This window comes from Malurus melanocephalus, unplaced genomic scaffold (assembly GCF_030028575.1).
Source record: "Malurus melanocephalus ecotype Western Australia unplaced genomic scaffold, MMel_1.1 scaffold_107, whole genome shotgun sequence".
NCBI lineage: Eukaryota > Metazoa > Chordata > Aves > Passeriformes > Maluridae > Malurus > Malurus melanocephalus.
In genome coordinates this window covers 1,723,916-1,751,191 of record NW_026623339.1, presented here as the reverse complement: position 1 = coordinate 1,751,191, position 27,276 = coordinate 1,723,916, and the positions used below count along the sequence as shown (strand labels likewise).

Sequence of the window (27,276 nt, the reverse complement as noted above, 5' to 3'; positions counted from 1 at the left end):
AATTACCTGCAAATAATTAAATTCTGCCTAAATTACARTGTGGTTTTTAACGGAGCCAAGAACTTTCCCAGATAAGAGACAAAACCRAAGGTTTTCTGGTTCCTCTTGCAAAATCCCAGGGAAGGAATCCCAGCGCAGCGCTGGGGATATCTGAATTGTTGCATTGTTTTAAAGCTGGCTCAACAGATCCCCCAGCATAAATTTATTTATTTCTTTTGGTCTTCCAGAGCAAATCCCTCACTGCTTGGTCTCCTCTGACTTATTAATTGGTTTTGCTGGCACAATAAATCACAGTTGTGTTGAAGGGCCCCAAGGCCCCAGTCTGGCTTGGGATGTTTGGATATATTTTATCTGCTTGTTTTTGTTTTTCAGTTTGCAGTTCAGCTTGGTATGTGCGCTGGGGTTATTTTTTTTTCTTTTTTTTTCTTTCTTTTTTTTAAAAATTTTTATTTGACTTTATCTGACTTGGAATTGTTTGCTTAACTAGGAGATTAATTTAAATGTTTTTGTGAAACAGATCCTTTCACAATGGGTTTTTCCCCATGAGATGCCCAGTTTGCCAGCAGGAGATGAACTGCTGCTACCTGTGGGAGAGCACACAGGGGTGGCTCATGGGTCTGTTGTAGATTTTTATTTCTGGGAATTATCAGAAGGCCTGTAATAAAATAATAGAAGGAACACCCCTGTTTTCTGAGAGTTCTGCTGCAAAACTGAAACTCCACGTGCTCCTGTGTTCTGTAAAAACAAAACCAAAAACCCCAGCAACACTCCACTGAATTACTTGGATTATTCACAACATTTCCTAGAAATCTGGCTACCAAATACAATACTGGAATTAATTCAAAAGTGCCTGGGTGTTGTTTGTTTAGGTTTTTTTTTTGTTTTGTTTTGTTTTGGAGTTTTGTTTTTTTTTTTTTGCACCAGCAGATCAGCTCTTTGAGTTCTGTTATGAATTATCACTGAAGTGGCAGGGGAAGCTTGATATTTTCATCTGGCTCTTTATGACAAAAGACTGGCTCAAAGTAGGGTTGGGAAGATGCAGATGAGGTTGTGGAGGGGTTTGAGAGAGCTCTGGTCTTGGTGATTCACCTGCTCTGCACTTTCTACCTCTGGTTTGGATTTTATTTTTTTTTACAGCAGGAGGTTGTGGTTTGATCTGTGCTGTTGAGTTTAGATCATGGGTTGACATCATCATAGCAGGTGGTCATTGCTCCAGAAAATCTGCATCTGTTGGGCTCCCAGGGACTGCTGAAGGGCCAAGAAATATCACCCAACACTTCCCTGGCTCTTGAGGTACCTGTGGAAGATCTGACATTGGGAGAGACTTCTCTAAATCCCATTTACATGATCTGAATAAGTCATTAGGCTGTCTGTGCCAACCCAAATTATTTGGCTTAATCACAGAGTGATTTATTTGAGTTGGAGGGGMTCCTAAAGACCATCAGTTCCACCCCTGCTATGGCCAGGGACACCTTCCACTATCCCAGGCTGCTCCAAGCCCTGTCCAGCCTGGCCTTGGACRCTTCCARGGATCCAGGGGCAGCCACAACATCCGTGGGAATCAATAAAGGAGTTGTTCTAATTGAGGTATTCAAGATAAGCTCTGGGTTCTGCTGGCCAGTTAATTGCCAACAGCAAACCCTCAGCAGTGCAGCCATGAGATGTGGAACACCCTCAGTTCCCTCCTGGGCTGGCACAGTGTCCCCATGGCTGTCAGCCCTGAGAGGGGTGAATCTCCTCAGGACAAAACCAGGGAGCTTTGCCAGGGCTCTCTCAGCTGTGAACCAAAKGAAAAGCTTCAACTCCTAACGAGCATCCAGATTTATTTAATCAGCATGGATTACAGTTTTAATTGGGTGGGAGACAGCTTTGGGTGCTGCTGGGTGGCTGCAGTTGCTCTTGTGTGTGAAATGCAGTCATTTGTTAGGAAGGAAGGGATTTTTTTTTCATAACTCTGTCATTTCAATGGATAAGTAAGCCCCAAATGCTGAGGTTTAACCTCAACAGGGGATGTGTAAAATTTAGGTGCATATTTACTTAAAATTGTTGTTATGTCAATGTAATTGCTCTCATTTTATCTGGAAAAATGAGAATTATTTTGGTAAATGGGTGATTTATCCTAAAATCAACCTATGACATGTTTCCAGAAACTTTGGTTCATGTGTGAGTGCTGTTTCAAGGGTGCTGTTTCAACCCTTTTTTATTTCTAGAATGCTCTGGGGATTGGAGAACTGATAACACTTKTTTTTTTCAGATCTCTGCTGATTGCTCCCTCCCTGCAGCATTAACTGTAAGGTTACCTAACCTATGGAGGCACCAGGAATCYGTGTTTCTGTGCAGAGTGTAAAGGTCAGGATGGAGGTGGATGCTCCATTATTAATTTGCACCTAAAATTGGGATTTGGGTGTTCTCCAAGTGACGCAGCGAATCGAATCCTGCAGGGAGCAGAGCAAACCCTCTGAGAGCTGAAAGCTCAGGCTGATCAGCTCAGGTTAATTAAAACTTYATGCCTTTCTTGAAAATTAGTGTCTGTTGTTGGCTGGATGAAGTTGAAAATCCACGGGTAGGAAAATTAGGTGAAGCTGACTTTTTTTTAAACTTAATGCTGTTATTATCAGAAGTTTTTAGGTAGATCCAGGGCTTAAATCTCTCTGGAGTTCCTTAATACTCTGTCACAGCTGAGCACTGGGATGCTCAAAAGAACCAGGCTGGATTTCAGGGTAATGCCCATGTCCCAGTGGATGTTCCTTTACCTTTAAAAGCGATTGAATGTATATTATTGTCATTGATTCCTTTGACCTTCTGTRCTTGATCTGTAATTCCTCTGAGAAAATGGATGCAGAAATGGTTCTCGGGCTCTTCCAAAACAATTTGCTGCCTTCTGTGCCTGAAAACTCACTTGAGAAATCTGAAATGGCTTTTAACATTACAAGCTGATAATCTTGGATTGCCARTCACAGCTCAAAAAACCTCTTTTAATGTAGATTGAGGTTTTTGGCTTTCTGAGGAGACTTTTTGGGAGGGGGCAACTCCCATTTGTGAAGAGGAGGAGATGCAATTCCATGATTCTGGAAGCTGGGGATTGGATTTGATGGAGGGAATTTAAATTTCTACACATTTTCCAGGCTTGGAAGTTGAGGGTAAAAATCTGCTGCTTCCAGAAAAGTGCTTTGTGTCAGTGGCTGGTGCCTGCAGATGTTGGTTAAAATTCCACAATTGGTTTTGTCATCTGAGAGCCTCGAGAGGTCGTGCAGGGGCTGTGGTTGGAATGAGTCTCGTCACCTGGGGTGTGAGAGGATGTTTTTAGTAATAAAGCTGCTTTTCTCCCAGGAAATTGAGCTTGATTAAGGTTTTTGGCTTTCCTGGAGAAGCCTGCAGCCCTTGGGCTGCGAGTGCTGCTCTCACTTGAGCTTTTGCAGGGAATTCATCTGATGTGGCTGTGGCTGAGCTTCCTGCTCACCACAACTCCACTGATTTTATTGCTCCAGGTGCCACCAGAGCAGCTGTGGGGCACATTGTGCCACCTCTGATGGCAGCAGCTGCAGTCACTGCTGCTCCCTGCAGAGCCCTGGGCCCTAAAACTCAGCTCCAAAGCAAAATAGCCACAGGGCAGGCACCTTGTCAGAGCTGGGAGCAGCAGGAGGCAGCAGATGAAGTGGAGCTGAGAATGGGATGAGASCAAAGAGAAAATGGTGGGGATGGAGTAATGGAAACCTAGAATGGTTTGAGTTGGAAGGGACCTTAAAGATTGTCCAGTTCCACCCTCTTGCCATGGGCTGGGACAGCTCCCATTAGAGCAGGGTGCTCCACACCCCATCCAGCCTGGTCTTGGGTGGGTATTGGGATTTTTGAGCACGGCAGGTCTGGGCCAGTGATGAATTACAGAGGAAGGGGTGATGCTTTGAAGGAGAATCACCAGAGAAATCAAAATTATTGTTTTTCTTTTCTTCCCAGCACCTGCATAAAATGGGGGATTGGTTTCTTTTCATGTTGCGTAGGATGGGATGAGGTAAAGCCTTTAAGGTAAAGGAAGATTTAAGGTGAAAGCATTTGCTGCTTCTGGCTGCAGAGGGTGAGAAGGGGGTTTTATTTCTGCTCTCATGCACTTTCTGTGTTTTTCCATTTCTTTGTCATGAGATGAGTCCTGCAGGGTGGACTGAGGGGATTATCCTGACCGCAATGTGTTCTTCACGGTGCAGGAGGGCTRCACTCATCTCAGCCAGCTTGAGCTGAAATCCCAGCTCCTCCTCAGCCAAACCTCTTTTTTCCACTACTTCTAAACCGTATTTTGGGCTGAAGTGGCACTTTCTGTGCTCACAACTCTTGACTGGCCCTGTCAGGTAGCTCATGGCACTTCAGCAAATGCTGCCTTCATCTGAGGGTATGAACATGCAGTGATAAAGATGGGGGAGCACCAATTTGGAGATCTTTCCCCCAGGAAATCTGAGCAAAACACCAATGAAAAGGTGTTTGTTTAACTCAGCCCTCCATCTCTGCTCCTGACAAAGCCTGCAAAGGGTTCCTGGGACTGCACTTCCACGTGGAAAAACCCGATTGGTATTTGCACAAMTTATGCAACAGCCACATCAGATCCTGCTCTGAACTTCTGCAAAACACCCATCAGACTTCCAGGGGAGCTGAACAGCTTCTGCTGTCGCTTGTGGCATCTGCTGCCCTTCAARCAGCGGGGGTGGCACTCGGGGGACATCAGGGGATGGGGAGGAAAACAGCTGCCAGGGCTGGAGGCAGGGCTGGAGCTCGGAGGGAAGGTGCATCTGCCACACACACAGCCCGTGTCACCTCGAGGTGACCCTGCATTTGACAGGCTCAGTGGTTTCCAACTCCTGGCTGACTAAACAGGCTGAAGGATTCCAAACAGGAGCGGTCTGGAGCCTGGAGGTGGTTTAGTGACAAAGCAGACACCTGTCTGGGAGTGCAGTTCCTGTCCAGCCCAGGTTGGGGATTATTTGCAAACCGAGTGTTTTGTCCGTCCCTTGCCCAAGGGACGCGAAGCTCGGCTGCCTTTTGTTCTGCTCTTTCCTCCCCTAAAGAGGGAGGAACAGAGGATGCTTCCCTTGCCAGAGTCCTCGCTGACCTCTGCCCAACCCTCTGATCCTACTCCACCCTTGCCCTTCTTCCAGCTCCTGGGCTGCTCCTCYGCTGTCTCCAGCCCTCTCCCTTTTCAGAGGCCATCCCTGCCACCCTCTTACAAACCAGTTTCAGTGGGTGGGGAGGGGAAGAAATCATGTTTCCTGCTTGACTTTTCCCTGTTCACCTATCTGAGTCTTTAATTCCCTCAGGACAGGGAGGAAAAGTTCACCCATGTTCTCAGAGCTGGGTGCTCAGACCATTTTATGTGTCTCCTCTCTGACCCAGCAAGTGGGAAGGTTGGAGAAGAAGCTCAAAACTCCATTGAGGGTGCAATTCTGGGTGAAGTTGAGGCAGAAAAAACCTTCCTTGTGCTGATTTTTTTCCTTTGCAGGGCTGCCTAAACTGTATTGGCACTGGGGGAACATCAGCACTGTGGGTACTCAGCTTTGAGGAGAGGTTATGATGTCCGTCCTGCATTTTGGAGAAACCAAACCCCAAGTTTGGTACTTAGTTTGAGATTGAGGTGCTTGTGGGGGACTTTGTAGTACTTCTGATGGCAGCAGGCACCTTGTCTGGCTGTTGTCCATCCCTCAACCTGATCCGCCAGCAGAGATTTCATATCTGGTGGTGCCCACAGAGTTCAGGTGATTCCTGTACTTTCCTCATCTCCCTTTTTTCCATCGTGCAGGGATGCAAACACCCTAAGCTATGCCAGCAACAGAGGGTGATATCCTCRCTGTGCTTTGCAGGATGGGGACAGCAGCGCCTTGGACGCTTTTTGAACCTTCAGAGCAGCTCTGAAAGGGCTCGTTCCCATTTATTCCTGTCAAGCTGTAAGGAGAAGGAGACACAGACCAGGAGGGGATTAATCTGAGGGGTTTTATCAGGTTTCTCATGCTTTGATGTGCAGTTTGGAAGTCATCTGCAGGCTGGAAGCTCCTGCAGCCCCTTTGCACCCTCTGAGCCCTCCTGAGCTCCATCAGCTCATGGCAGGAAATGCTGCAGCCCCTGTCTGTGTCGCCGAGTTCCTGTTTGTGGTCTCACTCCTCTGGGGTTGTGTTTTGTGGTGGAGAACTGTCGGCTCGATCCCTCGGAGGCAGCATGTGCTGCTTTCAGCTGCTGCCTCCACATTTGCTTAGACGAGGCTTTAAAAAAAGCCATCAATATTTTAGTTTCCATTCARGCCTCTGCCTTGAAGCTCCCCCTTTTCATTTCACTGTAGTGCCTAAAGCCAGCTAATGAAATATCTCCCTCCTGCTTCAAATTAGGCATAAAAGACTTGTMAGAAGACGAGGAGAAGCTGCTGAATAATCCTGGTAATGTAAAAATCGACATTCTATAATGTCCCTAATTCTCCTAATTAAACATGATACATGAGTGTGCTACAAGAGTCCTCCAGCTGCTCCGTAATGAGATGTTGCAGGGACCAGTTTGCTGTTGGATGAGCCTGGGTTAAACTCTAATTAAAGCCTTGCAAAAGGCTAAGAAGTTGYCTGCTGTAATTAAGAAACTTGTCTCGCATTCTCAGCGCTGCCACCCCCAGCGACCCGCTCCTCTGCCCTGTGGGGAGCTGCTGAGTCTCTCTGTCCATATCAGGTGTCTCCTTGGAAACTTCATCTATTTATTTTATTTATTTTTTTTTTTTTAATTTTCCACCTGTATTTTCAAATTGCTGCATCGCATTCAGCGCATCCTCAGCTTGGCGCAGGCGTTGGGTTCGGGGTGGGCCGAGGCGCCGCTCTTCCTTTCRGTGCCATTTTTATGCTTTCCCTCCATCTTTTCACCCTCACGGTGTTTTTTACCCAAGAACAGCGAGGAGTCAATTCTGGACCTCGCTTCCTGCRCTGTTTGGGCCGAGGAATGAAGCCCTGAGGCCTCCCCAAAACACAGCGGGGCCGTTCCTCCCCGGTCAGGCCCTGGCGGGGCCTCGGCGCAGCCTCTGACAGCGGCAGTGGCACAAACCTCTCCAGCCATGGAGTCAGACTCGGACTCTTCCTCCCAAACGGAGGCCAAGGAGAACCTGCTTCCCTCTTATGGCACCCCCATGTCGTTGTCAGGGTACCTCAAATGCGACACGGACGACGCGAAGGAGGAGGCAGCGGGTGAAGAGCTCTTCGATGGCGTCAATTCCACCATCGTGTCCGGGGACAGCATCCGCTTCTTCGTCAACGTCAACCTCGAGGGCACTCCCAGCGCCACCGGTGAGTGACCCCCCGAAAATGGGGATGGGGTGGGAAGGGGGGTTGGTGCTGGTGCTGGGATTTCATGGGATCACGGTGGTTTAGGGTTTTTTTTTTTAAACATCATTTCGGTAAGGGCAGGGATATTCTCCACTAGGCCCCATCCAACCCATCCTTCAACCTTTGCTTCTCTCACGGTGTTTTAAGATAYTAAGTTCTGCTTGTGAAGTTCTTTAYCAAAGACTTCTGTCAWTTTCTTTGTTTCATTTCATACGYSATTTTGAACAGGKTTTTTTTTCCCCTGTACAAAATCCCGTTCACTTAATTTCCCATAAAAACTGGTACTGATATTTAGTGAATCCTTTGAAAAGTAAAGCTGGAAGAAGTAGGGAATACAGATCTGAACTTGCAGTGCCAAGCTAGGTCTAAGAAGCAGAGGTTTTAGGAGAGGGCAATTAAAGAGTTTTTTATTGTGGCTGTGACAATCTTGCTTAGCTGTAGCAACCATTTTATTTTCTTTTAGGAAATGTTTTTAATTATATTAAGATAAGAAGTTCTGGAGTTAGACATAACTTAACCTTCTTTATTCCCTGGAAGTGTTCAAGGCCAGGTTGGACGAGGCTTGGAGCAACCTGGTTTTGTGGAAGGTGTCTGCCTGTGAGTGGGAGTGGAATGGGATGGTGTTTTATATCCCTTCCACCCAAAATAGTCTGTGAAAGCTGATTTTGTGGGATATACCCAGGAAAACGCAGCTCTTGGACAMAGCAGCAGCCTGGGGTTTGTCCCAGCAGCTCGAGGCTGCCTGTGTGGGCACTGCTTATTTCAGAGGTTAAATGCAAAACCTCTGGATGATTCTCAGTGTCACAAGATCAGAGAGTCCTTTAAGTTGGTTAAAAGTTATTTTTAGGTTGCATGCAAATCCCAATTGATCTTCAACRAGCAGTTATTGGGAATGGTGATGCAGATTAGGCACGGCCTGGAGCCCTCTTTGTCTATTTTGGAGTCTGCCTTTTGACTCTGAGCAAAGAGTTGAATTTAGGAATAACATCCAGCAATTTCCAAGCCTGCAATTTTACAAATGCCATCTTAATTGAAAGATTTAAGGGAACTGTGCTCTGCTATGACAAGTCYGGACTTAATGCCGTGGGGTGCATTGTTTGGGGATGAGGAATGCGAGTGCTGTGGATTCTTCTGCATCTGAAGAAGTTYGCTTTCCTTGTGTGTCCTCCTGGGCTTTTTGTGTTTTCCCTTCCACTCAAAACAGGACAAAAAAGGCTTCCTTATTTCCCTGAAGCACTGCTGTTTATGATGGTGCTATTAGTTGTATCCTTTTTTTTTTTTTTTTTCAGAGGAGATATTTAGGATTTTTAAGGAAAAATTGACTTCTGGGGTGCTGGGGTCCTGTTTCAAATGGAAGGATGGTGATTTTTAAAATGAACTTCAGGCAGAACGAAAATCCAGGACTTTTAATTAGAACATGTGGGCAGACAGCCCAGACTTTTAATAAGAACATGTGGGCATAAATATTTTTTTAAATTTTTTTCCCCCTCATTACAGCGTTAAAGTGATCCAGGTAGCCAAAATTCAACTTTTTCACCATTAGGCATAGAATTCATTGGAGTCCAGGTTTTGGTGTCATCTGGGCTATCAGTTCCTTTTCAGAGGTGGTTTTATTGGAGTTCTTCCAGGGTGCATTTTATACATATCAAATTAGTCTGTGGCTGCAGAGGGCACAGCTGATCCTCCTGCAAGAGTGACTTTTTGGGTGGCTGAAGGTGGCTGAGATAAATCCCTTAGGCTCTTCTGAGAAAAATATCCTGAASTGTTGAAAAAATACCTTATTCCCAAACTGAGGTTTAATTATATCATAGCCAAATGATATAATATCATAGCCAAGGTGTGTCTAGGAGTGAATTTTTTCCCTGTTCAGGAATTCCCTTCCATTCCTGCCACTCTTTGGAAGCTTTGGGAGGTTTTTTTTTTAATAGGCTTTGATTTTTTGAATCAGGCTTTGATTTCCTGCAACAAAACTGTGAAGCTGAGCCTTTGCAGGGACTGTCCAGAGCAAGACAAGCTGAAAAGGAGGGGGAAATAAAAGTAGGRTTTCTCCAGGCAATTGCAGATGCCCCAAACACTTGATTTCCTACCCCAAGAGAGCTGGTGCACCAGGATCCTACAAGACCCTCTTCTGCTCTGAAATCACAGAGGAAAACCAAGCATGGGAATGACATTTTTGCATCCTTTTCATATTTTCCTGCTTTCTCTGAGCTGAGTGAAACATTTGAGCTGAAGTGTGTCCTCTTGGCTGAATGTGGTGCTCAAACTCTCTCCTGCTGGAGACCTTTTTGGGTCAGCTGCTGTGAGGTTGCTGCCCACCTTAGATCCAAAATTCCCATCTGGGAAGGGGMTAAGTTGGAACCCTGGGGTCCAGGTGCTGGCAGGCAGGAAAAGTGGAATGAAAAGTGGATTTAGAGATTGAGCAAGAGCTCTGCATCATCCTGTTGAGCTGTTGGTCTCTGTGTGATGTGTGTGCAGCTCCCCATGRGCATAATTGGATGCTCTTCACTATAATTCTGTTTTTAAAAGATCTCTGCGTGGGATTAAGCTTCGAGCCAACAAAACACAGCACGAATCATGAAACTCCAACAATTGACCATTGGCAGAAAATGCTGGGCTTTGTGCACAGGTGTGTGAAAAACAAGATGGGCTTGAAGAAATCTGGGGTTTAAGGCATGGCCTGTTCTTATTTTTAATTAATACTGGCTGCCTTTGCAGGGAATACTGAGCCCAAAGCAGTGCAGATGCCTGAGCACTGAAATGCTGCTCAGTAGTGACATTTGGGTCATTTCTCCTGGGTGTTTCAGTGATTCCTTGCGTTAACTGATGAAAGGTTTTTTTTTATTCTTTTCTGCTTTTCATCTTTGTAGCTTAGATTTTGGTGGTAACATTTGTTTTCAGCAAATTTTAGTAGCTCTTAATATGGGGGTTGTTGTTTATCTGAAGCTGGAAGCTTTTGGATCTGGGATCTGCATTTTTAGGAGAATATCGGAGTGGTTTTTATGCTGAGGCTTTTTCTGAAGTCACAATAAATGTTTGCAAGTAAAATCACAGAATTGTTTGGGTGGGAAGTGACCTTTAAAGGTCATCTGGTCCAACCCCCCTGCAGTAAGCTGGAATGTTTTCCACTAGACCAGTTTGCTCCAAGCCCCATCCAGCCTGACCTTGGACACTTCCAGGGGCAGCCACAGCTTCTCTGGGCAACCTGGGCCAGGGCCTCACCGTCCTCATTGTAAAAAAAAAAAAAATTATTTTTCAGGTCTAATCTAAATCTGCAAGTGGGAAGCCATTCCCCCTTGTCCTGGCTCTTGTTAAGAAAGCTTTATCCACAGCACGCCTGGAATTAAATCCCTGCAGATGRATAGAGCAGTTTGGTTTAGGCTGAGCCTTACACTGGTGGACAGGTGATGCCAAATTCAGGATTTTCTGTATCCATGTCATCCCCATGAAGGGCTCCTCTGTGGAGGTGTAAGGGCCAAAGGTAATCAGTCTTTTTGCCCCTTCCTAGGCTGAAGGGAGATAGGAATATGTGGGGACACATCTTTGTTATCAGTCACAGCATTCTTACCTCCTTGGCAGCTCCCTTGAATCACCCAGGCACATATTTTCATCGTTTGGACCTTGGGTTTTTTTTAGTTTAAAGTTTTAAAACAATCACGTGGACCTTGTTCTTGTAGTTTGGGGTTTTAAAACAGTTCTGTGGATGTCGTTTTTGTAGTCTGAGTTTCTGAAATAATTCACCTTTTCTTTACCCAAATTGCATTAGAGGGGTTTGCACAGGATTTTCTTAAATTTAGGCACAATTTATAAAGGATTTGTGGAGCTGTAGCTGCTTAACTTTTCCCCACGTGCAGCTGATGCTCAGATTGGTGATTTCAGAGGTGCCTGCAGCAGTTTGGGGAGAAAAGGCAAAATCCTGAGCAGCAGCGAGAGGCCAATTGGAAAGCAGGATGTGGCTCTGCTGGGGTGTGGGGGGGGGAAGCAGCGGAACACAAATTACGCTTCAGGAGAAATTAAAAGCTGTTCCACCCTCTGGACAATTGATCATTCCTAGATACAGAGAATCAACAGTTTCCTGTATCCCGCTCCAGAAGCACACACGTGCACGCCCGCCGCTGCTGCTCCCGGCAAAACACTGCATCCAATTCCTGGCCCAGCCCCTGCCCAGATGACTTTTTTTCTTCAAGGGGACGAGGAGAAAAGCTGGATGCTGGCGCCAAGGATATTCCAGGGAGAGTAGCGTCCAGAGACAAGTGGTCTGGGCTTGAATGGGTATCACTCTGCACACAATAGTCACATTTCCTCACATTAATACCAAGGTCCTTTTTATGTCTCGAGGCACAATGCTGACCCACGCGTTCCATCTGATAACTCCTGTTTTAGCAGTTTGATGTCAGAGTGGGATGTTGGGCTCCTGAGGCTTCCTACCCTCTAATGGAAAGTGGATATACCGATTGTGTGCCGGGGAGGGGACGGCCTCCCTCCGAATTTCCTGACCAGGGTGTTTTCAAAGCGCTGCTTAGGAAGCCGAGGGAGGTGTGGGGGGAGGCTGGGTGGTTCTGCACGGAGGCAGAGTTCTCCCTTCTCCRTGCTTCACCTTGCTCCTTTGGAGCGGCTTCCCATGGGATTTAGAGTGCATGAAAAAAACAGCCATTTTCCCCCTGCCCCAAATTGAATGACAAAACCTGCTGCAGGTGGGTTTTTTTCATTAAATATTTGGCTTTTATAGCACATAGGTGTGACAAGTGACACCACGCTCTGCACTCTTGCCTTGTCCCTGKCTCCATTCAGGAGTCTCTGTGCTGTCCCCTCTCTTCCCAATTTCCCACCCAGGAGTGGGTGGGGATGGTCCTTCACCTGCTCAGGTGTTTTTGCTGCTCCAGAATCTTTATTCCCACCTGCCTTTAACCTTGGGATTTGTGGGGTGAACTCAGCTGACTTTGGGCTCTCTGCTGCAGCTCAGCCTGTCACCCTGGCGTGGGAATGTGGGATAATGAAAGCACAGTTATTTATCTAATGATATTTAACCAAAATTACTCAAATCTGATGGTGATTAGTCCAGGCTCAGCACAACAAAGCAAAGAATCTGAGATTCTGCTTGTGCAATCCTCGGCAGTGGTGTTTCAGAGGTGTCTCCACCGCTCCTGATAAACTCCTGTCATGCCATGTGGTGATGTGCTTTTATTCATATATTTTTAAGGCAGGTTTTAAAAGCAGAATAGTTTTTTCTTCTCACGCTGTGGTTCAGCACAAATGGTTGAGTATTAGATTTGGTCAGACCCCTGACCCCTTGATAAAAAAATCAGGATAAAAACCCTTTTTTTAAAAAAATAATAAGCCCTCCAAACCTTAAATATTTCCAGTCATACCAGATCCTTTCAGAGAAAATCATGGAAGTGCTAATATGGTATTCTGCTCTATTTTACTGTGCACATATATATGTATATTTACCATGAAGATAGTATATTGTATGGTAAATATGTATATTTACCAGGGAGTGTTTGTAGATCTAAAGAAATGTGCACAGCCAAGAAAAAAAATCTCCTTTTTCTCCAATTTCCACTCCTTTTATCCCAAAGAAAATGACTGTCTTAAGATGCAACAGGCATCCAGTGGTGCCTTTGCTCCAAAGGCTTTTGGATCTTCTCAGGTGTTAAGGGCAGCACTGGGGCCCTGGATGAGGTAAAGGTTGGAAAGGAGATCTTGTGTGAAAGGAGATCTCTTAAGGCAAAAGGTGAAAAGCCTTAAACTTTGATATTTGACTTTCAGGGTTTGTTTTCAGGCTTGCATGGCAGATATTGTTATCTAAGTAGGGGGTGGAGGRGAAACAAGGAGGGGATTTTGTTTCTCTGGGTTGGTCTCAGGGATGTTATTAGGGCAGCTGGGATGAAACAGAGCAAATAAACTTCCAAGTATAAAATCTCCTCGTTGGTGTTGAAGTTGGAGGGGGCCTGGTTGGAAAATGGTGGGAAATAAAAAGGAGAGGCAGGGCCCTGATTATACCATGAGTTCTGATGTTGACAATTCCTCGGTGTTGTCAGAACTGARCTCACAGGGAGTCACTGGTGGCATTCCCAGTAAGGCTCCGTGCCTGCCTGCACGCATCCCAGAAATTCGGGATGCGCGTGGCGCCTTGATGTGGCTGCCAGGGGATGTCAGGGATGCGTCGCTGACTTTTTGGCTTTTCCCCTGGGCAGGACCTGGCACTGAGCCCAACAGATAAGCTCAGCCACCCCTGGCAGCTCTCCCTCAGCTGTGTGTGAGGACACACAATAATGCCCTTCGCTCGCTCGCTTGCCTAAAATAGACTTTTGCTGCYTGTTCTGTCCAGCCAGGAGCGCCACAAAAATAGACATGAAAATTTTATAGCCCTGACCTCYTTATTGTGTTTTCATTATGCTTAATAGTGATGTTCAGGTGTGAAATCTTAAAATACTGAGTTTTCAAGTTATTACTCCTGGCAGTGAGAGTAGCTGAGGTGATTGATGGGGAGTTTTTTGCAGGGTGAATTCAGGATTTTCTATGTCCATGTCATCCCCATGAAGGGCTCCTCTGTGGAGGTGTAAAGGCCAAGGGTGATGAATCTTTTTGCCCCTTCCTAGATTGGAAGAAGGCAGGGATGGTGCTGTGGAGGAAGAGAAAATGGGTGGCAGGCTGGTGGTGGTTGGACTTGAGGTTTGGATGTGTCATGGGCAACCTCCTGCAGGGTCTGATCCCACACTGGGAGGAAATCAACAGATATTTAACGTGAGCAAGGCAGAAGACAACTCGAGAAGTCTCTGTGTAGTTTTTTCCTTCCCTTTTCCATGTTCCAGTAGATTTGCTGCTATCCCTGAGTGATGTTGTAGCACTCCAGTGACCATTTGAGATACCAGCCCGGAACTGGGATTGCGGAATCCATCCATCTCCTGCCCGGATTAAATCCAAGCGGTGTGTTCTTGGGATGAATGATGAATGAGGCTCTGGCCTTTCCAAAACGCCACCTCCACACCCAGAACAGCTTTTTCTGAGAAGTTTGAAAGATCCTGATCCAACAGATGTAATKAGATGTTTTTGCTTGTGTTGATAAAGCAGCACTTGGTGCTCCACCAGCTGGATACGTGAGAGAGCTGTCAGCAAAGATTGATACACCTCAAAAGTGATAAGAGGAGCCAAGAGCTGCTGCCTGATAAAAGCACAGCCTGAATTTCTGTTGGCATTTCCATGGATCCATGAGGATAGGCAGCAGAGCTCTCTTCAGCATGTGCTTGCTATTGTTCGGGGGTTGTGGGTGTTTTTTGTCTCTCCYGAACTATTTCTTGCAAAAGCAGATAAACCAAAACATGTTTTCTCCTCAATGAATATTTATGGGCTTCCAAATCTCCCCGCATACTTCTGCATGTGTAATTAGGCTGGAAGTTGGGTAAGTGAACGCTGGAGAACTACAAATGTGAGAGCCTGGGGAAAATGCTTGATGTTTCTGGTTTATTTGGGTGCTTGCTTTTTAATAATAAATTGCACTTTTTAGATGAAACAGCTTGTGTTTTCCAAAAGGCGTGTCAAAAGCGGGAATAATTGGGACTGTTGCAGCAGCAGACGTGTCTGGTTAAGCGATGCTTTTAATCACATGTGCAGCATCCAAGTGAAATTTGGGAGAAGCTGGGTGATGTAACCCAAGCCTCTGAACCGCCTCATTTTGTTCAGGGGGAGATGAAGTCAATCCTTCCCCTCTTCTCTACTGCTCTGCTCCCACTTTGAGTTGCAGCCTTTTAACCCYATCGAGGGCAAGACTCAAATTTCTGTTTGATCAACAGTGTTTTTGATTAAAGCAGCTTTCTGCATGCAAAAAAAAAAATTGCTTTTTTTGCTGCAGTTTTAACATGAGTTGCACCCTCAGATTATTTTTTGGAGAGTAGCAGGGCTTGGCTTGAAGGTGTGTGGTCAAGTCATAGGTTAGGATTTGGAAGTGGAGATCKGGAAAGGAAGCAAAAGCCTCATCTGAGTAGCTGTAACTCCGTGTTACATCTCTGTAGTTTTCCACAGCTTGGCCTCTGGAAAAGTTTTGGTCTTCAGTGGGTTTTTTCCATGCTGCTGCTGTGCTCGTTGGAATTAAACCTGTTCACGTGTCTGATTGTGGTAGCAGCTCAATCTTGGGGTTTTTTTGGAGGACTTAACAAGAAGAATGCCAGGCTGAAAGTGTTCAAGGCYGGCTTGGATGGGGTTTGGAGCAGCCTGGTCTAGTGGAAGRTGAGCTAYGTRGTCTTGGAAGTCCCTTCCAACCCAAACCATTCCATGATTCTCTGCACAAACAATACCTGTGGGACAAGTGATGCTACAGAGAGGCTTCCTTGGATGCAGGGAGCGGGCTTTTGGCAAATAAAGCCTGGTTTGGTTTTGTTTTGTAGCTGATAGCATTTAAATACTTTGTAGATACTCTAGGAAAATGTTATTGTTGGCAGTTGGAAGTTTGAAGTGGGAATTTCCCGGGTTCCCCCATCCTGGATCTCAGCTGTGTATGAAATGACATTTACTAGTCCCTAAACAGCAGTTTTCTTTCCCAAGAGCTGTGTTGTTTTCTCCTCAGATTTATGGAGGCAGCGTGGTGAGTTGACAGGACACTAATGTGCTCATCTTGGAGTCACTGCCTGCAATCCCTTGGAAGTGCCTGGCTGTTATTGTTGACTCTTTAAYGAGGACGAGGAGGGTTTCCAAACGAGGGTGACTCAGGCAATTGTAGCCTCAATCTATCAAACAACGATGCATTGGATTAAATGATTACTTAAAGGATTAGGAGTTAGGTTTTTGGGAAGGTGGAGCCCAGGAGGGGGTGGGGGGGAGAAGAGAAGAGTAAAAATACATCAGAATTACAAAAATCTGGCCAAAAAAAGCTGCAAGACACAATCCCCAAGTGATCAGATAATGCCAATCCTGCGCTTGGTTCACGCTTCCAAAATGGGAGATGTTGTAAAAACTGAATCTCTGCTTTTCTCTAGAGATCATCCCCTGCCAAGAGAGTGATGCTTCACCTCCTCCTGAGCCTCCTGCTCTGCTCCTGCTGCCTGTCAGGTACCTCTGATAGTAACACTGCTCTGATGTGGGTTTTTTTTTTCCTCTTTCCAGCCGAAAGTGAAGGTGCTGGCTGCGTGTTACTGCACACATCAAGGAAGGTAAGTAGGGTTGCTCTGTGACCAATTTATTACTTTTTTCATCATCCAGAAGTACAGTAAAGGATCATGAAGCACACTGTGGGGCTGTTTTTCACTGGCCTTAGCAAAAGGCATTTAAACGCTTCTTCTCTTGAATTCTTCTCCCTTTCTTTTAACCTAAATAACCACATGCTGCTCATACTGCAAACAATTTCTCTGTTATTCTGATTGTTCTGCTGCTTTTTGTCCCAGACAATTCCTTGACATGTTAATTCATCACTTTCTTTTCTACAGCTACCTCCACAGGGATCCGAGTGGAGGATCTGAGCTCCTCTGGAGCTGGAAGCAGAGACACCCAATAGACATGGCTGGGGTTTGGTTCCCTGTTTATTCCAGCTAATCAGTCATCCTTCACGAGGTTCAGCAGGAGTGAAATCCCTGGAACAAGCAGGCTAGGAGGAGGATTAGGAACCCACACTTAGTTTACACTTGCTCCTGAGACTATAACTCAATAATGACAAGGTGAAAGTGCAAAAAGAGCCTGTGTAGGCTTTGTTGTTACTGCAAACTTTCAGCTCTGGAAGTGAACAGAGTACTCAGGGAGAAGCTGGGTTGGTATTTTGATAACTTCCCAGTGAGGGTGGGGAGGCCCTGGCACARGGTGCCCAGAGAAGCTGTGGMTGCCCCTGGATCCCTGGAAGTGTCCAAAGCCAGKCTGGACAGGACTTGGAGCAMCCTGGGATAGTGAAAGGAAGCCCRTGGTAGGGGTAGGACTGGTGATCTTTGAAATCCCTCCCAGCCCAACCTAACACATTGTTAATTCTCTGATTCTGTATTTAATACCATGAGAAGTTCTGTCTTTAGGGTTGTGAAGCTCAGGATGCTTTAAATTGTTTTGACTTCCTGCCTGATGTTTGGAGGGAGGGGCTGTTGTCAKGGGAACCTGTAGCATCACTGATCCTGGTAAATCACAGAATCATTCAGGTCGGAAAAACCCTTTAAGATCACCAAGTCCAACCATTCCACTGTTACTGACCATGTCCCCAGTTGCCACATCCACAGGGCTTTTAAATCCTTCCAGAGATGGGGACTCCACCAGACCCCTGGGCAGCTGTGCCAGTGCCTGAGATCTTGTATTTCAGGCTTCGTTGCAGTTTATAGCTTGAGGTTTTAGTTTGTGTAGCCTTGTAAGCCTTGGGGGCTTTTAAGGGAATCCCAGAGAGCTCTTTAATTCTGCTTTGCTTTAGGCTTCTAAGACAGCTCAAGTCCCGAAAAGATATTCCAGAAGGCTGAATTAGTAGTGGGAAGAAAATGTATGATAGCTTTAGAAACATTTTTCCCAAGTTTAAAAAAAAAACAACCCCAAAGCAAATAAATACCAAGGAAAATGCTACCCAAAACAAAACCACCACCACAAAAAAAACACCCAAAAAAACAAACCCACCAAAAACATAGTTTGGTATAGAATCATGGAAGTTAAAATAAGCTATTCGATGCTCAGGAATGAAAATGTCTTYATCCCTAATTTGTCTTGTCTAATACCAGTGCCAAGGTTCTCAGTCATACACACTTGACTGRAAGTAACCTGAGAACTTAATCACYCAAAAGTGCAAATTCTAAGCCCAAATGCGGGATCTGCCTCTGATAAGAAATAGTTGGAAGCTGCTAACTCGTAAGTGTCTCTTGTATTTTGTTTTTCCTTTTCAGAGCTGTAGGATTCCTGCTTTTTCTGGCCTACAGTTCATGCTTGAGCATTTCAGTGTGCTGCGGAGCCACAAATACCAGAGAGCTTTAGCAGGGCTTGAGAAAAAGATACTTTGGCCAGTTTTTGCCTCCAGGGAGGATGAGTGGAAATTTTGTGCTTCAAATGCAAAGGAAATTGGGACCTGACTCATGGAGGAGATGGCTCCAAGTGTCTGGGAAGGGGGAATCACCAGCAGAGAAGTGAGAAGCTTTGTCTGGAGAAGTTTCCCTGTTGGTTGTCCCTGTCTCTGGTGGTAGCTGTGGTTCTGGAAGGGCAATTTGTGTCTCAGGCGAGTTGCTATCTGGCAAGGGCACTTGGTGGGCAGAAATAAAGGCTTCTCCCCATAGATTGAGCTATTTAATCACCATCACAGAGTGCTTCTCAGGGAATTGGCCCAAGGGACCATGGCAGCAGCCCAGGTAGAGCTCTGTCAGGAGAACGTGACTTTTTGGACGCCACAAAAAATTTGCCAGTGGCTCTAAGTGGAGATGTCTCCAAAACAGCCAGCCAGCCAGGAGAGATCTTGCATTTTGAGCCTTGTTGATGGGTTAGAACGTGTGATTTTGGCCTGCCTGTAGTCAGGAGAGGCTGTTTCASTGTTGACCTCTTTTTTGGCACAGCAGCCTCTGTTGCTGTCACGGTGCARCGTGGAGCTTTGCGATCAAGGATACCCAGAGCTATTCAAGTGGCTGTTGGGTAGCTGGCTTGGGTTTCTTCCTAAGCAGTTTCCAGCATCGAGTTTCCAGCATCAGGTTTCCTGGTGTGACTTGACTATCCAGCTAAAAATATTAGTGAGGGAGCATTCATTAATCTCCCCTGAAACCAGCGGGGGTCCTGGCTGGARCAGCCGTGCCTGAGCTATCACTGAGGCTTTGCTGTGCCAATGCTTGCAGTAATTTGATTTTGGTGTGTCTCAGGGAGTGATGGATTTCTCTCCTTTCATGGTGGCTGGGTGCCTTGTGATGTTTMATGTGCATAAAGCCTCTTTAAGCTCACAGAGTCGATTTARATCGGGTGTTACAAAGAGATGYTCCCTGGGAGGGTGGGGAGGCCCTGGCACAGGGTGCCCAGAGAARMTGTGGCTGCCCCTGGATCCCTGGAAGTGTCCAAGGCCAGRYTGGACAGGGCTTGGAKCMMCCTGGGACMGTGGAAKGTGTCCCTGCCCATGGCAGGGGKTTGGAGGTAGATGATCTTTAAAGTCCCCTCCWACCCAAACCATTCCATGACTCTGTGATATCTTCCTGAATGTTAAGGGAGTGATAATCACCATAAATCGGTGATAAATATGAATATTTCTCTTATTTTCTATAAAGGACCAGGAGCAGGGAAATGAAACAGCACTGAGGCATGAAAAGTGATTTTCCCAAGGCRTTGCCTGAAGCTCGTGGCACAGCTGGAGCTGAATCCTTGTGCTTGCARTGATCTCCTGCTGGTGCTGTCATGCACAGCTCACTGTGGGATCAGTRGTGGCTGAGATGGGTTGGRGCCTTCCAGTATCTGAAGGRAGCTACAAGAAAGGTGGAGAGAGATTGTTTACAACAGTCTGGAGTGACRGGGCAAGKGRAATGGCTTCAAACTGAAAGGGAGTARGTTTAGATTGGCTATTAGGGGAAAATTSTTTATTGTGAGGATAGCCTGGCATAGGGTGCCCAGAGAAGCTGTGGCTGCCYCATCCCTGGAAGTGTCCAAGGCCAGGCTGGGTGGAGCTCTGAGCAGCCTGGGCTGGTGAAACATGTCTCTTGGAACTTGGGATGGATAATCTTGAGGTTTCCTTCAACCCAAACCATGCCCTGATTCTGTGATCTGGGCAGATAACCCATCTGAATRCTTTCAATTAATTTTTGCTGTCCCTCAGCCATCCCTCAGCTTTCTCCTTCTGCTGTGCTGCTCCTTGCTTCTCTCGTGCTGGGTAGAAGTTGGTGACACAAAACCACCTCTGCTCTGAGTGCTCCACCACTAATCTGCTCTGAGTTTGAACCAGACTCGCTGCTTGCACTTTTGAGGTGAAGTTGTAGCTGTGTCACYGTCTCCTCTCCTACGAGCAGATGGTTACAAAGCCTTGGGGGTGGCAGCTGAAACGCTTCAGAGAATCCTCCCTCTCAAGGATGCTGTGGAAAAAGTGATTGATGCAAAGTAAAACAGTGCTAATTGCGATGGATGTGTACTGACAACTTGATAGTTGCTGTGATAATTACAGTAATTAGGGAGATGTTGGCATTTTTTTGCCTGTGTCTATAAATGGAAAAGGTAAGAGAGAGTGTGCATGGAAGGAGGGGACCCATGAGTCAGGCTTTGGGATGGCCCTGTACCCTGGGGGGGACATGGTGTGGTCCTGGCTGTGGAGGCAGCTGGGGATCAGATTTGTGAGAGCAATTCAGAGCTTGGTTCTGACTGAGCTGGAGGGGAGCTGAGGGTTTAAATGTCTCTCAGCATCACGAATTGCAGCCTGGCAGCTTTCCCATCAGAAGGAAGATCCCTATAACAGCACAGTTCCCATTTCCTCACTCACTCTTAAGGTGTTGAAGGAGAGGGACAGGACTGCCAGCCCTCCTTGTCCAGTGCTCTGGGTGCGGATTTTCAAGGATTTATAGGTTGATCACTCAATTAATCACCTTCACAGCTGACAGGTGCAGAGAGGAGTTGAGGTTCTGGAATGYACCCGGGGCTGTCTCCTATCCCAAGGCCAGTAAGTCTGGGGCAGCAGAAGGAACCAGCAGAGAGCTGGGCTATCTCAGCCTCTGCTGTTTTTTTGTTTTTTTTTCATTGCTTTAAAGCTAAATCCACAAAGGAAGAAAACTTCCATGAAAGTGGAAATAAGAGAAATTTAGCAAGTGTCAAAAAAGGTGATGGGCTGGATGGCATTCCCCACCTCCCATTTTGGACTCCCTGACTGGGAGCACTGGGGAGGGATGGTTCCCAGTTTGAGAACTGGGTTCACTTGGCACTGAGTTTCACACTGGTAATTTTCCACTGCTGAGCTCAGTGTCCATTTCTACYAAATAACTTACCCACATTTTTTAAAACTTCTTGAATTACTTTAACCTAAAGAAGCTTTTAAATGCTAGCTTTAAAGCATTTTTACTTTTAGGCCAACTTACCCTACTTTATTCTAGGTTAAAAAAACCCAACCATCGTTTTTTTAATAAATTCTGCTTTCTTTGTGAGGGTATAAATGGTACCTGTGTATTCACCTAAAGGCACACTGTTTGGATAAACCTAGAAAATGCAAGCTTTAATGGATAAAATGCCTTTTCTCCTGTGGTCTGGAGGCCAGTAGAATCTTTGGTTGGGTGGTAATCTCAGCAAAACTGCTTGTGAAGGACCCAGATTCTGCTTTGCTGTAACTGTGTGCAGCTGTCTCATGCTCTGACCYTTTCTCAACACAGTACCTGAAATTAAAGAATTTTGAGGAGGAGGTCAGAGCCCAACGGGACCTGGATGGGTTCTTGGCCAGAGCCAGCATCATCCTGGATGAAACAGCCACGTCCTTGGACGAYGTTCTTCGGGAGATGCTGAAACACTTCGCGGAAGATCCCGAGAACATGGAGCCGAGCTGCAACTTTGAAAAAATCATGAGCACTTTATTCACAGATTCAGGGACCCCACGGGAAGGGAACGGTAATCARCTCTTGGTTTGCTTCTGCTGCTGGGCTGCTGTTTGTTTGCCATCCTTGCCATGGTGGGGTGCTGGACACTCATTGTGTGGTCCCCAAGCTTGCACGTTGCATGTGGCACTGTGGGTTGATTTTTTTTCCACRTCACTGCAGGGTTTTTGTGTTTTGGTGGAGTCTTGCCTCTGCTTCATGAAGATCACCCATTGTGGTGCTCTATGGGGTGAGGAAACTGCAGCACTGGGATGTCTTGTCTGTGTGGGCCCTTTTTGTTTGCTTGTCCTCAAACAACGCTGCTCAGCCAAGAGACTCATGCTGGTGTCTCTTCAGCAATAACTCCTTTGCCTTGTGATTCTCCACCTGAATTCACACAGGCTGAGGAATTTTGCCTGCTTTGGATGAGTATCTGGGGAGGGTTGAGCCTTGGTGTCATTCCCAGCCCAGTGCAGGAGATGGGAGACACTTGATTTTCCTCCAGAAGCTCAACCAGGACAGCCCTAACCAAGGCTGTTGGCTCTGGTGTCACCTTAATCTATCAACAAATGTCRTAGTGTAGTGTAAAATAGCTGCCTTTTAGCTCAAGATGTGAAGAAGCTTAACTGAGCATTGTTTCTCTGTAGGCACCCCTGATGTTTCAGAGTCAACAGGAATGAATGTACAAACAGTTCCATCGCAGCTCAAATGTAACTGTCACAGCCTGAGTGAATTTGTTTAACAGATATGTCAAGTCCTGAGCATGTAGTAAGCATGTTCATGCTTTGGTTACTTCTTGCTACCTGTCTTAGAGCTTCGCGCTTATAATCCCTTTAATTTAGCCTTTCTGCCAATAAAGGAGAAAAAGTAAGTAGTGCCATCAAATAGTGTGAGAGCAGTAGATGGGAAGAGGGGGAGAGWGGGCAGGGATTGGGAAGGTGACAGCCCTTCCAGTCCTGCCTGTGTGTGTGTGGTGGATAATGCTAATCTAATAATCCAATAGTGCAGTAGGATGATGCTGGGAGGAGAAAGCAGCTGCTTTTCTAAGCTGTGAATAGTTTAGGGACACAATTCAAAAGCAGCAGGACAAATGTTTCCATCTCCYTCTGTCAGCCCCCACCCCTGCATCAGTCCACTGGGCAGATAGGAATGCTTGGGATTAGTAGTCAGCTTCCATTTAAAAGGAAATGTTATTTACAGCTGCAGAAGAAACGAGGACAGCCTGTGATGTTTCCCTCTCTTCTTTTCCCAGTTCACCTCTTATCAGACACAATTCAAGGGGTCACAGCCACAGTCACGGGGGTGCAGTATCAGCAGTCCTGGCTCTGTATCATGTAAGTACCTGGGCTGGATGAGCAAAACCCACTGCCTTCCAAACCTTTTCCATCTGTGGGAAGAACAGAGGGTCAGAATGTGTCCTTTTAAGTTAAAATCATGGTGCCTGTTCCATCCATCCATCCTGTGGGATCTCAGTCCCCCCTTGGGCTGCTCCTCTTTGCAGACAGACATGCAGTAGGTGACCACAGTCTCTCCAGGGCATTCAGCTCTTGGATGCTATAGAAATGTGCTGTTAACAAGCTAAGAATGCAAAAAAAAAAAAAAAAACAGGGCATTCAGCTCTTGGATGCTATAGAAATGTGCTGTTAACAAGCTAAGAATGCAAAAAAAAAAAAAAAAAAAAAAAAAAAAAAAAAAAAAAAAAAAAAAAAAAAAAACCAAAAAACAAAACACCAGAAAATGCTAATTACTGAGAAATGCTAATAAAGGAACTTCTCAAAGGGACAAGCAAACTGGTTCATGGACTGCTTTGCCTGCCAAAGTCTGGGAGCTTGTACCAGAAGATTTCTCAGGTCCTTTGATGGAAACATCCAAACTTTGTAGCTGAAAATTGGAGTCAGACATTCCACGCTATTTAGACGCTGATTACTTTGTCTGACAATTAATTTGGACGCTGATTAATTGTCAACACTGTTAAACATTGGAGCAGGCCCTTAGGACAGTAAGGACTCTGTCACCTGGGATTTATGAGACGTGGTGGCTTCACCCCAGCTTGCACTTGACCAAAGCTGGGGTTTGAAGTTGTCTCCAAGTCAGGCCTRTGGGGTGAGCCAGGCTGTCCCTTYKCAGGGGACAGAACCTTCATCCCTGAGCCAGCCAAAGCAGTGCCTTTTTGACTCTGCTGCTTTATTYCTGTGCAGTCTGGAAGTCGAGTTGTCAAGAAATATGGTAATTCCCAGAGAAATTACTGGGATGTGTCGGATAGGTGCCTAAAGGCATGCACATATTTTAGCCTTCACAGCCAGTTTGCTGGGACAACTGTCACAAAAGCTTTCCTTCTGCTGGCAGTTCTTCTCCTGCCCTCTGCTTATGGCTGGGGAAAATAGAGAAAAGAGGATAGAAAAAATATAACAACAAACAAAACAAAAAGGAAACAACAAACAAGGGAAAATCTCACCCTTTTTTTTAATCTCTTATGAAAGAGAAGGATGTGATTTCAATGTGAACAAGAGGTGATTGCATATCAGGGTTGTGTCCTGAGAAAGAAGTGAACTTTTTTACACCTGGCACATACAGAACAGGAATATGAAGAAAAAAATTACTTTATACAGTAAAATGGTCTCAGCCAAGAGGATTTCTGGGCAGTTTTCACCATTTTGGATGCCATAGGTGGCATAGCAGCAATGAATGCAAAGGATGGAAGTTTCTGCTGTAGAGGGTTTTGGGGAGTGTTGCCTTAACACCAAAGCATTSTAAAGGTCATGATACAAATGCTGTGATTACATACATGAGACTGAAAAGGGTGGGTTCAGCCTCTTAGGAAAGGGAGCCAGAGCTTTAAATGCATCCATGTGAGTAATCCTGGCTTCCATGACAAGAGATGATTTGAAAAATAAGCTCACAGCCCGAAGGTGTCTTGTGCAAAACTTTCCTTGTTTCTTCCTTTTGTTGGAAGAAGAAAGTGGTGGGAAAGCAATGATGAGTTATTAACTATAATTATCTAATTATTGCACTGTATTTCTGCTGGAGTTATTGTGCAACAGATTGTGAACCATATTTTTAGATCTTACATTTTTCTTGAAGTCAGATTGCAAAACAGCTTCCAAACCTCTGAAGTAAAAGGAATTTGTTGATGAAAAAATTTTCCGTACGAGTGGGAAGAACCTTTAAGATATCTGCTATTCTTCATCCTTACATTTGGTCTATACTCGTTGCTAAATTTTCAATTAACACTGCTGGGTTGCTGCACCTCCACCAACTTTTAATTCCTGGTGGATGAGATAGRATTGAGTACCATGATAAGATCATATTCATGAGGAAGAGCAGCTCAGAGATAAGGTTTTGGTGGTGTTGCTTCTGCGTAGATTATGAGGGGAAATATTACAGCTGAAATTACTTTTGGATGAGGAAGGGAGAATTTCTGTAGGATTTTCACAGAGTTGTGCAGAGCCTGACTGCAGAAGAACATTCCTAATAGAGACAAAAACGTGTTTCCCTCTTTTCTGCTGTAAAGAAGCACAAAAGAGAGAGAAAATTATTTCTTATCTGGCTTATTCTAAGTGGGAAGAACCTGGGATTGAAATAGTTGTTCTGTTTCTGTTGGATTTGGTGCTTTTCTGATGATTTCAGGTTTAGGGATGCTGCAGCAAGGTCAGACGTTCCACATGGATCTGAGCTTCAGCCACAGGGCAGAACAAACCCTTGAGGAACTGAAGATCTCAAGGTTTCAATGTTCCAGTGAAGCCCGAGGAAACAACTTTATTATGATTCACACCAGATTTTAGGGCTGGTTTTGTCAAGAAAGGCCAAAACCTGATCTTGCTGAAGCCATACCAGAACACAGCAATTCATAGAAAACTTGGGATTCTTCCACTAAAATGAGAGCTGAGAGTAGCAAAGCCTTTCATGTCCCAGTGACCAGCACGAATCATCTCTAAAAGAATGAAGGTTCCTGTTTGTGTACATGGTTATTTTCTAACTGGAAAGCAAATCTTCTGAGTTGCAGTTGAGCTTCATCAGTCCAGGCCATGATTTCATACCTCAGAAACCATGGGCACAACTGTTTTTTCCCTCCTATTCCAGCATTTACCAGAGGAGGAAAACACAAACTGGTGCAGAGATATCTTGCTCGTTCCCTGGGAAACTGCTGCTGGTTGTTTCCTTGGAAAACCTGGGATGAGGGATTGTCCTGTCCCARAATGGGGAGTTCTGGACTGTTTTCCTTGGTTTTTGAAGGTGGGGAAGCTCAGCTGCTGGTAGGAGCTCAGGGAGGTGCTTTGGGCTCCTCCAGCATGGAATGACTGAAGCAGGGCAGAGGTGCTGCCCCTGAACCACCCAGACCTGCCATAATCCAGAGCACAGAGGGGTAAACGGGGTGTTCTTCATGTCTGGATTGGGAAAAACRGGCAGGAAACTCCAGTGGGAGCTGCTGGGTTTGGTGTTGCAGTTTTGTGCTTTAAAAAGCCCAAGGAAGCCCCTCCTTATCCATTGGGTATGTCAAAAAATGACTCTTACCACAAGCCAGTCTTATCCCACCCAATTTATTTCACTGGCTGGCAAAGGGAGATGAAAATGGTTTTTTTATTTTTTTTTTTTCTTCTTGGAGTGAGGATATGCAATGTAAAAGTGACTTAACTGCATCCTGGTGTCCTGCTAGGAGAAACACCAGCTGGGTGGGTTATGGAGCAAACGTCCCTGAGCTGATGGAGCTCCCCAGCCATCAAAGCTTCCAGGTTTTATTCTCCTTGCCAGCAGATAGATATCACTGCTTATTTTCAGAGCTGAATCTTCAGGAAAACACAAAATCAAGCAGTTCATAGTGTGGATGGAGTAGTGGTAGAGTCATTTCTTCTGACTGGATGCTACAGAACATGGATTGGGCATTGAAATGATTTTGCTAAAGCTGTTTTAACAGGCAGAGCAGAGGRGAAAATCCTCTCTGTAAACTGAGTGGTTCAGTGGTTTGTGTGCTCTGTGTTGCTGTAGAATTCCTGGCTTTGATGTAGCTGGTCATGGCAGTGACTCCTGTGGAGGAGAAACCCAGGCAGCCTTTCAAAAATAGGTATTGTGAGATTATTGTGGGGGATAACCAGCAAGGCTGCTGTTCAGATAGTCAMATTTGAGAAGTAAGATCCCAAATTTAATGTATAACTGTGTGAAAGATGTTACTGGTGTCTTTCTCGACAGAAGTGGTGCCAAATCCATTTTGTGTGTTTAAAGATTTTTCCAGACCCAGAAGTCTGTGGGTCTCTAGAAATGTCACATTGTCTCTGATTTAGCTGTTGTATAGATTTCAAACAGAGATGCTTCAGTTGCTGTCTCTTCCTCAGATTATTCTTCTAAAGGGCAAAATGAGAAATTAAACAGTTGGACTGCTTAAAACAAATATTTTCATTTAGAAGAATGATTACAAGGGCTGGARCCTTGTAAGCAAGAGCCTCTTCTCCAGGATTTACAACCATCATCTCTCAAGTGTTCTTTGGGCTCACAGAACCGTA

The 27,276-nt window shown here is 45.5% G+C and overlaps 1 protein-coding gene across 4 annotated transcripts in view; it reads left to right on the top strand.

The window, feature by feature from the left end:
- The window catches only part of SLC4A11 (solute carrier family 4 member 11), a 92,742-nt gene that overhangs the window by 22,058 nt on the left and 43,408 nt on the right, over positions 1-27,276 (top strand). For all 4 annotated transcript variants that reach the window (XM_057369322.1, XM_057369321.1, XM_057369324.1 and 1 more), the window contains 4 exons: positions 7,149-7,292; positions 16,428-16,474; positions 21,584-21,815; positions 23,034-23,115. In XM_057369322.1, coding sequence (XP_057225305.1) covers positions 7,149-7,292; positions 16,428-16,474; positions 21,584-21,815; positions 23,034-23,115 — 505 coding nt within the window. The remainder of the gene's footprint in view (positions 1-7,148; positions 7,293-16,427; positions 16,475-21,583; positions 21,816-23,033; positions 23,116-27,276) is intronic.